The sequence below is a fragment of the Chinchilla lanigera genome, unplaced genomic scaffold (assembly GCF_000276665.1).
Source record: "Chinchilla lanigera isolate Chin_1 unplaced genomic scaffold, ChiLan1.0 scaffold00041, whole genome shotgun sequence".
Lineage (NCBI taxonomy): Eukaryota > Metazoa > Chordata > Mammalia > Rodentia > Chinchillidae > Chinchilla > Chinchilla lanigera.
In genome coordinates this window covers 14052218-14066362 of record NW_004955442.1, presented here as the reverse complement: position 1 = coordinate 14066362, position 14145 = coordinate 14052218, and the positions used below count along the sequence as shown (strand labels likewise).

Here is a 14145-nt window from a genome sequence, read left to right as displayed (position 1 = left end):
GCCACACTATGTCAGCATCAACGTGTGCAAGGAGAAACTCTGCTTTGTGGCCTACAACTGTGTGGCCATTGACACTGATGTGAACTGGGAAGAATGAGATGCCCTGTACAGCCTCACAGCCCTTGCCTGGGTGAATTTAGCACACCTTCCCTGCTGGCTCAGGTTTGTGCTCTGCACCAGAATTCACACGTCCAGGAAATCTGCATTGTGCTCTGCTCCTCTGTGTGGCTCGAGCAGGGGTGATGAGTTGACTTGAGTTCAGTCCCACAGACCCACAAGCCCTCCTCATCCTGGGATTTGTTTGCTGGGGTGTTTAGTCTCTGCTAGGGGGAATCTTCCACAAGCCCATCATAAACTGCCAGGCTGGCGCTGCTTGAAGGGAGGTATTCAGCTTCCCACTCCATGGAAGTTGCTTCCTTTTTCTGTTCCACCTCTACTTTTTCTTTTCTGGCTTCCACCATGGCTTGAAATTTTTAAAACTTTGGAAGACAGTATGTGCCCCCTCCCCAAGCAAGGAGCCAGGGATGGACAGGGAGTAACGTTCATCTGCCTTGGTCACATACCTCAAGGATGAAACCACAAGGAACATCTGTTGCCTCAGACACTAGTCTTTTCTTCCTCTCCCTCAAAAACCAGAGGTGTGAGCTTTCTCCTTCCTCCAACTCAATCTCAACTGAGAAAGTGCCACCACTTGCCCTGGTTCCTGGCTCCAAACCTCCATCCATTCAATGTGACATAGTTAATACCACCCCATATCTGTCACTTCTGCATAGCCTCCAGCCTGATTCCCCATCTCCAGTTTTACCCTTAAGATTTGCACAGATTAGGGACAATTATGTCTTCTCCAAAGTCTTCAATAGCTTCCTTTTCCCTACCCTAAAATAAAACCTAGACTTTAAATTTGCTTCCAGGGCTATGCACTCCCCTGCCCCAGCCCTCCTTCCCTCCAGGGCCTCTGTAACACTCCTTCAAAAGGTCTTGTATATGGGAAATTGAATACTAAATGGATACTTTAAAAAGTATTTAAGAAATGGAGCAGAATGCCTTATTTTATATATTTTCATGAGAAAGAAGCAATATAGATTAATAACAATAAAATGCATTTCAAATGAATGCCATTTAAATTCACTATTTTGCCTAAGATTAGATTTCAAGAGTGAGATTAAAGAGTAGTGTGATATAGTAAAGAGGTAAAACCCTGAGTCATAGATCAAAGGAAAGTTGTAGTCAAGTAAAAGTGTTTAGAAACCAAAACCAGGGAGAGCGGCTAGTGGCAAAAGCCTGGACAGGGGAGGGCTAAGATAAAATAAGGGAAAATTAGCATTTCAGTATGTGACCACCCCACAGAACAGACTTGAAAGTTGTTGCCTGTTTTTGGTGCTGAGGATTGAACTCAGGGTCTTGAATGTTAAGCATATGCTCTGCCACTGAGCTGTACCCTCCAAACTTTAGTTTTTTTGAGATACAATCTTGCCAATATTGCCCAGGTTGGATTTGGACTCCTGGGCTCAATCTTCCTACTTCAGCCTCCTGAGTAGCTGGAACTAGTAGCTGGAAGTAAGTGTCACTACTGTGAGCGACTTGAAAGTATCAATACTGCAAATTTCACTGAATGTCATCTTGAAAATCAGGCACAGAAAACTGCTGCCTTGAGCACCAAGGAATCTGTAAGACTTAGGTAAAGACTGAAGGCAGCCCTACCGTCAAGTATCCCTGAGACCTAAAACCAGAAGTAGTAGAGGTTCATTATCTGAGATTCACACTTGTTTTTCTTTGTAACAGTCAAAAAGCCACCTACAGGTAATACAAAAATATATAAGAAGGCAGAATTTTTTGTGATCACAAGAGGGCATACTTATTTCCCTTAAATTTCCTTTTACCAAAGCCCTAAAGTTGCAGTTCTTAACCTTTTGATGGTTTTGACAATTTGATGCTAGCAAATGGACCAACTTCCTAGAAAATGCAAGTACAGGGCGTGGTGGCACATGCGTGTAATCTCAGCACTCAGGAGGCTGAGGTAGGAGGATTGTTGCGAGTTCAAGGTCAGCCTGAACCACATAGCAAGACCCTGTCTCAAAAAGACAAAAAAATACAAGTACACATGCTATTTTACATACAATATCAAAAGATTTTTAAAACATTCAAACCCATCCATGGACCGTCTAAATGTGCCACTTACATAGTAGCTACTTGGTAAACCTAGCAACTCTAAATTGCTAATAGTTCCCATCTCAGAAAGTTCTATTGGATAGTACTGCTCTTGAATTTTATTGATCTCAGGTTAAAAACCTCCAGACCCAAGTGAACACTTATAGATAAAACTGATGGCCTATAATCCTACTCCCAAATTCGAGTTATTCTATCTTCTTTTTTTCTGTTTTTGAGACAGGATCTCACTATGCAGTTCAGGCTGGCCTTGAGCACTTTGTAGCCCAGGCTGGTCTCAAACTCACAATGATCCTCCTGCCTCAGCCTCCCGAGTGCTGGGATTATAGGTGTGCGCCACCACGCCCAGCTCTATCTTCAAGAGGAATACTTTCAGTTATTTTGAATAAGCTGGTATGATAGTTAACTGATTGTGTCAACTCGAGTAAGAAACACCCAACTAAATTGTATCATCATAGTTCTAGGTGTGGCTGAAGGGATTTGCAAAAGACAGAAAACCCACTCTGGGTGTGAGTAACACCAACCAACAGGCTTGTAGCCTGCAAGGAGTAAAAGAGAAATGAAGAAGGAAGCCTTACTTCTGTTACTTTGGAGGAGATCCAGTCTTCATCTTCACCCTGGTCTTTATCTCCTGCTTTCCCGTGCAGATACTTCAGCCTTCCATCACAGACCCTTTGGTTTCCCGACACAGTTTTACATGGGACACTAGAGTGAGCTCCAGGTCTTTGACTGGATCCTTTGGATTGCCAAGGCACAGAGAGCCCTTTTGTATTTTCCAGATCTGACTCTTGGGGCAGCCATTATAAGCTGCTCTTGTAAATTTTTATATATTTGTATTGCTAGCATTGAATATTTCTCTAGAAAACATTGACTGATACACTTGGAAAGTTTATCCACCTTTAAGTACCCATTAATAGCCTAAAATAAAAGGACCTTAGATAACAAAAGATTAATACCTCATTCTTCCCATCTCAAGGTATGTGTATTTCATAAGCGTTCTTACACCACATTATGGTGATACAGTTTAGTTGGGTGTTTCATTTTTTTTGGTTGGGTGTTTCTTACTCAAGATGACACAATCAGTGAACTATCATACTGAACATATTTCTGTTCCATTTCTTTATGTCCTGTCTATATGCAGAAGATAGAATAGCTGGCCTTTTAATTTTAATTATTTGTGCTGAGGATTGAACCCAGGGCTTCTCATATAAAATGTGTGCGTGCACACGTGTGTGTGTGTGTGTGTGTGTGTGTGTGTGTGTTGTAGGTAAGGCTTCATCAACTTGCTGTACATTATTAACATCAAGTAAAGCCAGGTACCTGGTGCACACTTGTAATCCCAAGCTACTCAGGTGGCTGAAGCGGAGACCAAGCTGGGAAATTCTGCAGAACTTGGTCTCAAAACAAAATTTTGGTATTTACTGGCACGTATGTCCTATGCATCTTGTACAACTCTTATCTCATTTAATCCTCATCCCATATTTTGAAGTGGGTAGAATATTACTCTCTTAGAACAGAAAAGGATTTTATTATTTATTTATTTATTTATTTATCTATTTATTTATTTTGGTACCGGGAATCAAACTCATGACTTTGTGCTTGCCAGGCACGTGCTAGGCCACTGAGCTACATCCCCGGCCCCAGAAAAGGTTTTATTATTTATTTATTTATTTTTTTTTTTTTGGTTTTTCTCCGGTACCGGGAACCGAACTCACGACCTTGCGCTTGCCAGGGAGGCGCTTTTGCCACTGAGCTAAATCCCCAGCCCCCCAGAAAAGGTTTTAGAGGAAACAAATTTTTAATAAATTAAATAAATTGCCTGAGATCACACAGTAAATGCCAGAGAAGTGGTGTCGAGATTATAATCCATAGTTGCCATAAACAGGAATGTCTAAAAACATAAAAATGATTTTAGGAGCCTCAAGTCATAAGTCTGAACAAGGTTTTCCTGAAAAGGACCTATACCTGCCCATGTGTTACATGGTAGCCTTAAAAAGACAGTCGTGTGACAATTTAACTGACATGTTCACCAATTTTGTGTTTGAGAATCCAACAGTATATAAGCATGTGTTCAATAAACAGTTACTGTTTGGGCTGACTTGCTCCTCTGAAGCTTTCACCTGGTGAGCCACTGACAGTGGTAGAGGGAATGGAGCATCTAAGCCTAGCATGGCGCCAGCTCTCCAGGGTTTCCCTTTGCCCTGATGACGGAATTCACACTGGGCAGGTGGCTCCTCACAGGGCGGAGCTGAAGACCGCGTCTGGAGAACCGCAGGTGCCACCGGACGTCTTCGGCAGGCTGAGAACCCGGTGTGTAATTGGAAGCCGCAGGCGCTGGCCGGCCCGGCTGCTCCTGTTGTAAACCCAGCCACCGGAAGCGAGATCCCAGTCCAGCTGGGCACTCAGACAAACCCTTACCCTGCTGCCTCGGCGCCGCTCGGGGACTTTGGACACTCTGTTGGGCTCCGCCGCCCGCAATACTCGCGCAAGCGCAGTAGCCGGGTCCTGCCACTACTACAATTCCCTGCGGTCTCGCGGCTGAAGGCTGCAGCTTTCCCAAGCGGCTAAGACCACTTGAAGAAAGAACCTCTTAAGGGGCTGGGGACTTAGCTCAGCGGCCAAGTGCTCGCCTGACAAGCGCAATGTCGTAAGTTCGATTCCCGGTACCGGAAGAAAAACAAAGATTTTTTTTTAAAAAAAGAAAGAATTTCGTGGGAGAGCTTATAAACAATTCAGACTTTTGGGCCCCGCTCCAACACTGATGCAGCTTGACTTTAGATCAAGCGTAGCTCATTTTGACTAACCTTGCTGGGGAAATCTGATTCAGGTCGTCCACCACTCTATACCTGCTTCTGTTACCTCTTCCACCTAGCTACCCGCCCCCCCAGGAGGTCGCAGGATTCCCCCTGAAACCAGCCTTTCGTCTCCGACTGGCCTCTGCCTTGTCTCGCCTCCGCACAAAAACTTCGTCTTCTCGTCTGTCGAGGCGAGTCTGTGCTGACACTTGATCCAATGGCACGAGAATACTCAAAACGTAACCCGGAAGTTGGTCTCGCGCCGACGGTATTGGACTGTGACGCCTAATGAGTGCGCCGAAACTTCCGGCCTAATAGCTAAGGGCAGAGTCTTGCGTGGTCCGAGACCCGGGAATAAGGGGCTGCAGTGGGGGCCGACTGAGGCCAAAGCTCCGAGCTAGGGTCTTCCGCTAGGGTCTGGAGCGCTGGACCGCTTGGCTCCTGCTGAAGCAGTCTATCCTGGCACGGGGTCCTGGGCTCCTCCAAAAGAGGGCGCAGCTGGTTTCCGGGCTAAGGCGCTCTGCTGCATGGCAATGGCGGCTTTCCCGGGCTCTCAGGAGCGGGAAGGGCTCCTTATAGTGAAACTCGAGGAGGACTGCGCCTGGACCCAGGAGCTGCCTCCCCGTGACCCTGGGCCCAGCCCCGAGGCCTCCCATCTGCGCTTCAGGAGGTTCCGCTTCCAAGAGGCCGCTGGTCCCCGGGAAGCCCTCTGCCGGCTCCAGGAGCTTTGCCATGGGTGGCTACGGCCTGAGATGCGCACCAAGGAGCAGATCCTGGAGCTACTGGTGCTGGAGCAGTTCTTGACCATCCTGCCCCAAGAGATCCAGAGCAGGGTGCAGGAACTACATCCGGAGAGCGGCGAAGAAGCAGTGACCCTTGTAGAGGATATGCAGAGAGAGCTTGGGAGACTGAGGCAACAGGTGGGCGAGAGAAAGAACTGTGTTGTCGCTGTTTGGCTTCGCGGTTTGCAACATGATGCTGGCCTAGTTCTCCCGGTAGAATTTACTTGGTTGCGCTGAGTAGCTCTGACATGGGGAAGAGGGCTTTTTATGGCTTAATGTGGAACATTCACACTCCAGATTTCCCCCTTATGAACAGAGTGAGCCTTGAATAGTGAGTGCCCCGCTTCCACGTGGAGGCAGTGCTTCAGCAATAGTTGTTAACCCTGTAGTTAACAACTGCTTCAAATGATCTCACCACTGCTTACTACCTTTATGACTCTGGTCAAGTTATTTGCTCTCTTTGGGCCTCAGTTTTCCCACCAGTACAATGAGGATAATAAAGTACCTTTGGGGGGCTATTGTGAAGATTAGAGGGAGAACAGCATGCAAAGTTTTGATGATTCTACTGGTTTATAATTATGCGATACATGTTCTTATCATGTTAAGGTCAGCAGTGTAGTCTCATCTGTGAAGCTAGATCTTGGTTAAATTTTGAAAAACAACTTAGTACTGAGACTCTACAGGTCACTGGCCCTAATAGGGCACCAAGGTTTAATTTATTCGGTAGTGAGGAATAGAAGCATCTGGAAAAAGATGAAAGAGAACAAAAGTAAGGTATATTAAAAGTGTGTGGGGAAGATGTGCATTGGGAGTGGACCTGCTCCCTAACCATTCTCCTCCATTTTTACTGACTGTATACAGGACCAAAAAAGCCTTTAGTGTAAACCATCTTTCTCTTGCTCAAACGGATCTTTTGTGGTTTTTCTGTTGAAGGCTTGCTCTTAGAATCCTATACTAATTTCCCTTTCTATTGGCTCCATTGTGATGATAAGTGATGTGGGTTGGTCCTCAGGTCACAAACCAAGGGCGGGGAACAGAAGTGCTTTTGGAGGAGCCTTTGCCTCTGGAAACAGCAGGAGAGTCACCGAGCTTCAAGCTGGAGCCTGTGGAGACTGAGCGAAGTCCTGGCCCCAGGCTGCAGGAGCTGCTAGGCCCCAGCCCCCAAAGGGACCCCCAGGCTGTAAAGGACAGGGGTGAGGAACAGTTATCCGGGCAGGTGGGAGGGAGGAGGGGCTTTGGGGTTGCCCCAACACTAAGGATGTAGCACCTCTGCCAAGGGAAAGGAATCAAGTTGAAGTTGTCAGATGTGGCCTGAAAGACCACATGTGTGGGTTCTGCTCTTAGTAGGAGAGATTTATTTGTATGCAAAAAAGGAGATTTAGAGCTAGGTGAACAATGAGGGGTTTGGAGTGCTGCTAACTCCGGTGGAAGACTGCTCCCATTCCTTTACTCTGACCCCATCATTTTGGATAATACTTACTACTTTATTCTGCCTGTTACTGGTCTTTGTTTAATGTCAATTATAAAAGCAGAAACAGAGTTTTGGGGAATATATACTGTGTTGTAATAATTTACGGGTTACCAAGATTTAGGAATGCGGGTTACCAAGATTTAGGAATGCCATTCTCATTATGATTTCTGTCACCTTCAGCGTTATCTGCTCCCTGGCTTTCTCTCTTTCCTCCTGAAGGGAATATGGAAGACAAGGAAATGACTGGGTCCCAGGTGATGTGGAAGGTCCCATTATCTCCCCCTGCGAGGACACTCCTTCCTCCCCTGGAGTCTTGCTTTGGGGATGGGCTGGGGCAGTTGTGGCACTTGGAGGATCCTTTCCCCCAACCAAATGTCCCCCTCCTTATTGGTGTCCATCCATCATTTGTAGGTCTGGGATCACTTTTTCCCATGACATATGTCCTTGGTGCCCCCGGGCTTTTGCTTCTTCTTCCTGCAACTCTGCTTGAATTATTTTTGGTGCATCTGAGGCTAAAGGAGATCTTTTGCTGTTTCAGTTGCCTGAGAGCTTAGAGGACATGGCAATGTACATCTCCCAGGAGGAGTGGGGGCATCAGGATCCTAGTAAGAGAGCCCTCTCCAGGGACACGGTGCAAGAGAGTTATGAGACTGTGGACTCACTAGGTAAGACTTCTTTTGTAGGGTTGATGACTGCAGTATTCTGACAAGGATCCTGTTTCTTGGATACCTATATCTCAGACTTAAGTTCTGTAAAGCCTCCTATGTAAAGTTCCACACTAGGGTCAGTTAAACATCTGCCATTGGATTTAGGTGGAGGGTATATAGGTATTTATTATACAATGCCCTCTATTAAATGAAAAGTCTCATTTAAAAAATGGGGGGAAGTCCTAAGATATTGTATACATCATGACTAGCTACTTTGACACACATAATAGCAGAAAATCATACCACTTTGTTTTCATCCATCAGGTTTGTGTAAAGAAAATCAAGCTATGAACTCATTTGTACTAATTCTGTAAATGGGTTACTGTTACTTTTGTTTCCCTTTACTGGAACCATTCCAGGTTTTCCATCACCTTTCCACTGTTGAATTGTGCAAAGTTGAACAAAACGATTCCTAACTGGGAAGAAAAGATCAGATTATAATTTTTTGGAACTGAATGTATGTTTGAGTCCATGTTTGCTGAAGGTAGAGGGAGGTTTTTGTTTTTCTCTCTAGCATACATAGAAATGGCATATCTGGGTTTTAAGCTCATAGTCCTAACAGTCCAAAGTCTTTTTCTAATTGTCCATTGATGTTTTCTTGTGCTAGAGTTATCAGTCAAATATAGCTCTATTTTATATGTAAGAGTCAAAGCTGTTTTAATATATTAATCTAATTCATCAACGAACTGACTATTCTAATCATATACTTTGTTTTAATTACAAAAATATAGATTTGGGGGCTGGGGATTTAGCTCAGTAGCACAGCGCCTGCCTGGCAAGCATGATGTCATGAGTTTGATTCCCAATACTGGAAAAAAACCAAAACCAAAAAGAAAACACCAAAAATATAGATTCATTTTGCAAAAAAAAAATGCTAAATACTTTGAAAGTATTTTTTTTTTTTTAAATCCATAGTTTCTCTCCCCTAATATTGTTTTCTAGATGTAACACTGGGAATAGTTTAATGTATATTCCCAGTAATTGCTGCCAGATTTATCAGAGCATTCTGTGTCTTACCTGTTGAGAGTAGGGATTAAGACCATTCTTGTTTCTTCCACCTAGTAGAGGAGAGTGCTGATACAGCAATCTGTTTCTTTCATCATTTTGAACAGAGCCTCACATGCCCAGTCAGGAGGCCCTAAGCACCCAGGTTGAACAAGGAGAGAAGCCATGGGATCCCAATATCCAGAATTGTAAGGAGGGTGTGAGCCCCAGAAGCCCAGCTCCAGGTAAGGATGAACAGAAGTAGCTGCTCAGCAAGGTGTCCCATGTTAAACATGAGGCTTTTAAGGGGTTAACTGTAGGGCCAGTCTACCATTGTTCCTATGGTAGTACATTGCTTCTTGTGTCTCAACTGACCATTCCCCATCCCAGTGAGGCAACTGTGGAACTCAGGATACAAACTTTGAGGAGGTACTCACTCTTGGGCTCACTTGTCCTGTCTTGGTTTCAGCCCTGAGTTACATCTCATCCAATCCTGAAGGGCATCAGCCAGAGGCCTAATTGGAAAGGTTTGTTGAGGCCTAACAAAGAACTTCCCACAATGCTGTGATTTCTCCCTTTCTTTCTCTGTCTCTTTTTCTCTTTCTCTCCTTCCTTTTTTCTTTCTTCTTCTCTTTTTTCTTTCTTTCTTACAGAGTCTCACTGTGTACCGTAATAGGCTGGCCTGGAACTTGCAACTATTCTACCTCAGCCTCCCAAGTTACAGGGGTGAGCCACTACATCTGGCTTTTGGGCTCTGATTCCTTGAACAGTAGCCCCACCCCTTGTTGAGATGCCTGTTTGGGGTACTCTATACCTAGGAAGAGAATAGGAAACTGGGGCCCCTTTGGGACCTCTGACCTGATTGACATAGCAGGAATATGGGGTTATGTTCTCTTCCAGTGTAGAAATAATGTAGAGGTTTGGCTTTTTTCTCTACCAGGGGAAGAGAAATTTGACAACCAAGAAGGAGATGTTCAATCTGTTTCCCCTGAGAACACTCACCCTCAGGTGCTGCTCCCTGGCCCGGCCAGAGGGGAGGTGCCCTGGAGTCCTGAGCAGGGCCGGCCTCGTGACAGGGCAGAAGGGCATTGGGAACCACCTCCAGAAGATGAAATGGAGCAGTCCTTAGCAGGAGCTATAAGTTGCAGAGAACTGGGGCCACCAAAGGAACTACAGCCAAAAAAACTTCATTTATGTCCTTTGTGTGGCAAAAATTTCTCTAATAACTCAAATCTAATTAGACATCAGAGAATACATGCAGCAGAAAGACTGTGTATGGGTGTGGAGTGCAGTGAAATCTTTAGTGGGCACCCACATTTTCTCTCACTACATAGAGCACATCTGGGAGAGGAGGCCCATAAGTGCCTAGAATGTGGGAAATGCTTCAGTCAAAATACCCATCTGACTCGCCATCAGCGCACCCACACAGGTGAGAAGCCCTATCAGTGCAATGTGTGTGGAAAAAGCTTCTCTTGCAACTCCAACCTCCATAGGCACCAGAGGACACACACTGGGGAGAAGCCCTACAAGTGCTCCGAGTGTGGGGAGATCTTTTCTCATAGCTCCAACCTTCTTCGACACCAGAGGATCCATACAGGAGAGAGGCCCTATAAGTGTGCTGAGTGTGGGAAAAGTTTCTCTCGGAGTTCTCACCTTGTCATTCATGAAAGAACCCATGAGAGAGAGAGGCTTGACCCCTTCTCTGAGAATGGGGAGGCCATGAGTGATGGTACCTCCTTTCTTACAAGCCAAGGAACCCGCAGAGCAGAAAAGAAACTCTTTGAATGTTCAACTTGTGGGAAAACCTTCCGGCAGGGCATGCACCTCACCAGACATCAGAGAACGCACACAGGAGAGAAACCATATAAATGTACCCTTTGTGGAGAAAACTTCTCTCATAGATCCAACTTAATCAGGCACCAGAGAATTCACACAGGAGAAAAACCCTATACATGTCACGAATGTGGAGACAGTTTCTCTCACAGCTCCAATCGGATTCGTCACCTGAGAACCCATACTGGAGAGAGACCTTATAAATGTTCTGAATGTGGAGAAAGCTTCTCTCGGAGTTCACGCCTTATGAGTCATCAGAGAACTCACACGGGTTAGAAATAATGGAATTTCTCTTTGCCCCTGGTGGCATATAGAAGGTTGTCAAGAGCTGGCTGGCATTGCTTGACCAAATGACCTCTGTTTTCCAAGAGGAAATGGGGGCTCATTTTGAGGGTAATGCAGAGGCAGCAAAGGATTGCTGTAAAACTAAAGAGTTGTTTGCAATAGTAAAATCTGATGTGACCTGCTCTGGGACATTTTTATTTAATCCATCCTGTCCCAACGTATACCCACTTTCTTGATGTGTTTAACCAGCATGTAGTTTGGGTGCCTTACTATGTAATGCTTATTCCAACAACTTTGGGAATTCATGTGATCTTTTACTCCTTATTCACTTGGGACTGCAGGAGCATTGAGGCTCCTAAGGCCCTTGAGACCAAAGAAGAGGGGCCAGATTTCCTGAGAAACCAGCATAGAAGTCAACAAGACTGGTTGTAAATTGTAGCCCTAACAGGTCAGCCATGATAACATCCCTCAGTGGTCTGGCAGGAGTGCCCATTGGTAAACCACATAATGTATGACCTCAAACAAAAGAAAATGGAGGTGTAGGGGAAATTTAAGGAAGAACTTGCAGGTGAGTCTAGAAGTTGGCAGCTGAAATGAGTGTGTAATCAATCTATCCTTTGGACAGATTGAGGCTTTCTTCTGTATTGAAAAAAGATACCCAGAGCTCTGAAGCCTTGTTCCCAGGTAGAGGGTTCCTTGAAAGATGGATTCCCTAGGAAACACTGAAAATGTAGATCCTAGGGAAATTAGGGATTATGTCTGTCCCTGTTGACAATGTTTGGATGGTAATAAATATCTTCAGGAAACAAAGTATGTGGATCTTTATCTTAATCCCATGTTGACCTGTCTTCTATCTCAGAGGAACTTGCTTTCTCTTTGTGGACTTTTGGGTTAGTCAAGAAGGTTCTGACAAAGGTGGCCGCAGATAGCCTCAGGTGGTTTGTGGGCTTGATGGGCTCTAGGCTGGACCTCCCATGTGCTAACCAAGAGTCAAGCTGAATGAAGGCTTGGGGTGATGTCATAAAGTCTCTGAAAGTTGTTCTTTCCCTCTGTGTTGTACAGCAGTAAAAATGTTTTTGATTCTTTGTTTAGAAAGAAAGAATCTTACAATTCTTAGAAAGAATCTTATATTCTTTATGAGGTAGCTGAAGCAGATTAAGCTTTTTCAAATGATATTTTGGTCTTGCACCTGGTTTCCAGGAAAGAAGCTAAGATGGTCTTGCTGTAACTGAGTCATTGATCATTAATAGTGGGGAGGTAAAGGGGAGGGAAAAATTATTATAAGAAAGCATTATATTTTAGAATAAGGAGTCAGAAGAGGTATTTTCTGTATCTATAAGAAGGATGTAGAACTACCAGGAGATATTCTAGGGGTGGAAGTCTGACGCCAGGAAAACATCTCAGGATATGGTCATGGAGGAAGATATCTGACCAGCTATTAACAATCCATTAGCAACAGGCTATCAAATAAAGCAATTTTAAGTGATGGAAACAATCCTGTGTCCTTTTTCTTTTTTTTTTTTTTTTTTCCAGTACTGGGAATCCAACTCACAACCTGCTTGCCAGGCAGGCTCTGTGCCGCTGAGCTAAATCCCTAGCCCCTCTTTTTCTTTTTAGTCTTACCTCCTCCTACAGTTTATTATTGTGAGTTTTTTGAAGCCAATTTTTAAAAATCTATTTTTCACTTCTTTACTAATTTTGTTCACAGGACAGCAATAGTACTGTGGGGATTGAGAAGAAGGGAAGGTGTTGAGAATTGGATGAATGTAGGATCTCTAGTGATAGGAACAGAGCAGGCCTAATGTGACTGTTGATGCCATGAGTTGGGTGGAATGGTATGAAGTAGTTTACCCCGTTTATTAATCTCATCACAGCCCCTCTCTACCCAGTATCACTACCCATTCAGATCTTGTCATGTGGTCTAGCTAGTGTTGCCCTGCTTGGAACCTGAAGGTAGAACAATAAAGATTCCCCTAGGTATTTACTCCAGGGACTACAAAGGCTTTCCAGTGGGATCCTTGGCCCAGTCATCAATGTAGCTCCATGCTTCTAGCAAACTTCATATGCATAGCTGTATGAGACGTCATACAAAATACTTCACATATAACAGCAGCATGATGAATAGAGAGTATTCAGACCATAAAAATATTCAAGTAAGTATTTCAGTTAATGTTAATTCTCTTAATTTATCACTAGGCCATACCTTGTTTGCTTCAAAACATTTAATCAAAAATCTGGTGGCTCACACTATCCAAACTTGCTCCAGTGGGAGGCGGGTAGAGAATGAACAAGTAGAGTATCTTTCTGTAATCCAGGGGTATGTTTTGGATGATAGGGAACTCTGTTCTCAGTCCATACCTTTTACCTAGGCAGGAAGGCCCATTCTTAGAACACAGATGTTAGCTTCTTCCAAGGTGAAGCTTCCTGGTTGGGTGCAGCTTAAGTTTAGGTATCCTGCCTCAGCAACCAGAAGATTGGGTTGCCTAAGTTTCTCAGGCATGACCAAAACAAAAGCCAGCCAGTGGCCTTGCAGGTGTGCCCAGGGACTAGGGTCCTGAAGGACTGCTGCTGTGTTTTGGCCCCCTCCTTTCCTCTTCTCCTTGGGAGATGGCTGGTAGAGGCCTCCTTATACCCCACCAGAGCCTCAAGTGCCTGCCTGTAGGCAGCTGACCGCTCCTGATGTGGGTATATAGTTGCGGGTCCTTTGGCCTCCACCCCAATGGGAAGCGGGAAACCTGAGCATCATGACTACACTACTCAAGATGCTCCTTCTGATCCTCATAATCCATGGGAGACAAGTGAGCCCAGAGCCACAGTAGGGTATACCTGAAGAAGCCCATGAGGGTCCTAAGCAGGGGAGCCTGGAGAAGGGGACAAGAGAAGAAGGAAGACTGGAGGCAAGTATAGTCATCAAGACTGGTGAGGGGACTAGTTCAGGGCAGGGGGGAATAAGGAGGGGGGATATGTAGGAGTAGAAACTAGGATATTCTGTCAGCCCAGACCAATTCTAAAACCAAGAGGTTCCCCCAGTCACTGATGATCCTGCCCTCACCTGTCTGCTGCTGTTCTCTGCCAGACACCCCTAAGGCAACCATCTAGAGAATCTTGTACCTTCCCCCAGA

At 44.9% G+C, this 14145-nt stretch overlaps 1 protein-coding gene across 2 annotated transcripts; it reads left to right on the top strand.

Moving 5' to 3' along the window:
• The first annotated feature begins 4865 nt into the window (after positions 1 to 4865).
• Positions 4866 to 12518, top strand: Znf263 (zinc finger protein 263). Of its 2 annotated transcripts, XM_005391350.2 has the most exons (6): positions 4866 to 5881; positions 6756 to 6936; positions 7395 to 7468; positions 7753 to 7879; positions 9034 to 9150; positions 9846 to 12518. In XM_005391350.2, exons 1-6 carry the CDS (start codon positions 5489 to 5491, stop codon positions 11012 to 11014), a joined length of 2061 nt encoding a protein of 686 aa, XP_005391407.1. In that variant the 5' UTR covers positions 4866 to 5488; the 3' UTR covers positions 11015 to 12518. The 2 variants fall into 2 exon arrangements, with proteins under 2 accessions (XP_005391407.1, XP_013373144.1); XM_013517690.1 differs by lacking the exons at positions 6756 to 6936; positions 7395 to 7468 and having other exon boundaries at positions 4867 to 5881.
• The last annotated feature ends 1627 nt before the right edge of the window (positions 12519 to 14145 follow it).

Excerpts from the sequence above, each read along its gene's own strand:
- Znf263 (XM_005391350.2), top strand. The coding sequence starts at position 5,489 with ATGGCAATGGCGGCTTTCCCGGGCTCTCAGGAGCGGGAAGGGCTCCTT. Across the intron at positions 7,880-9,033 it reads TGAGACTGTGGACTCACTAG|AGCCTCACATGCCCAGTCAG; the intron begins GTAAGACTTCTT and ends CATTTTGAACAG. Across the intron at positions 9,151-9,845 it reads CCCCAGAAGCCCAGCTCCAG|GGGAAGAGAAATTTGACAAC; the intron begins GTAAGGATGAAC and ends TTTCTCTACCAG.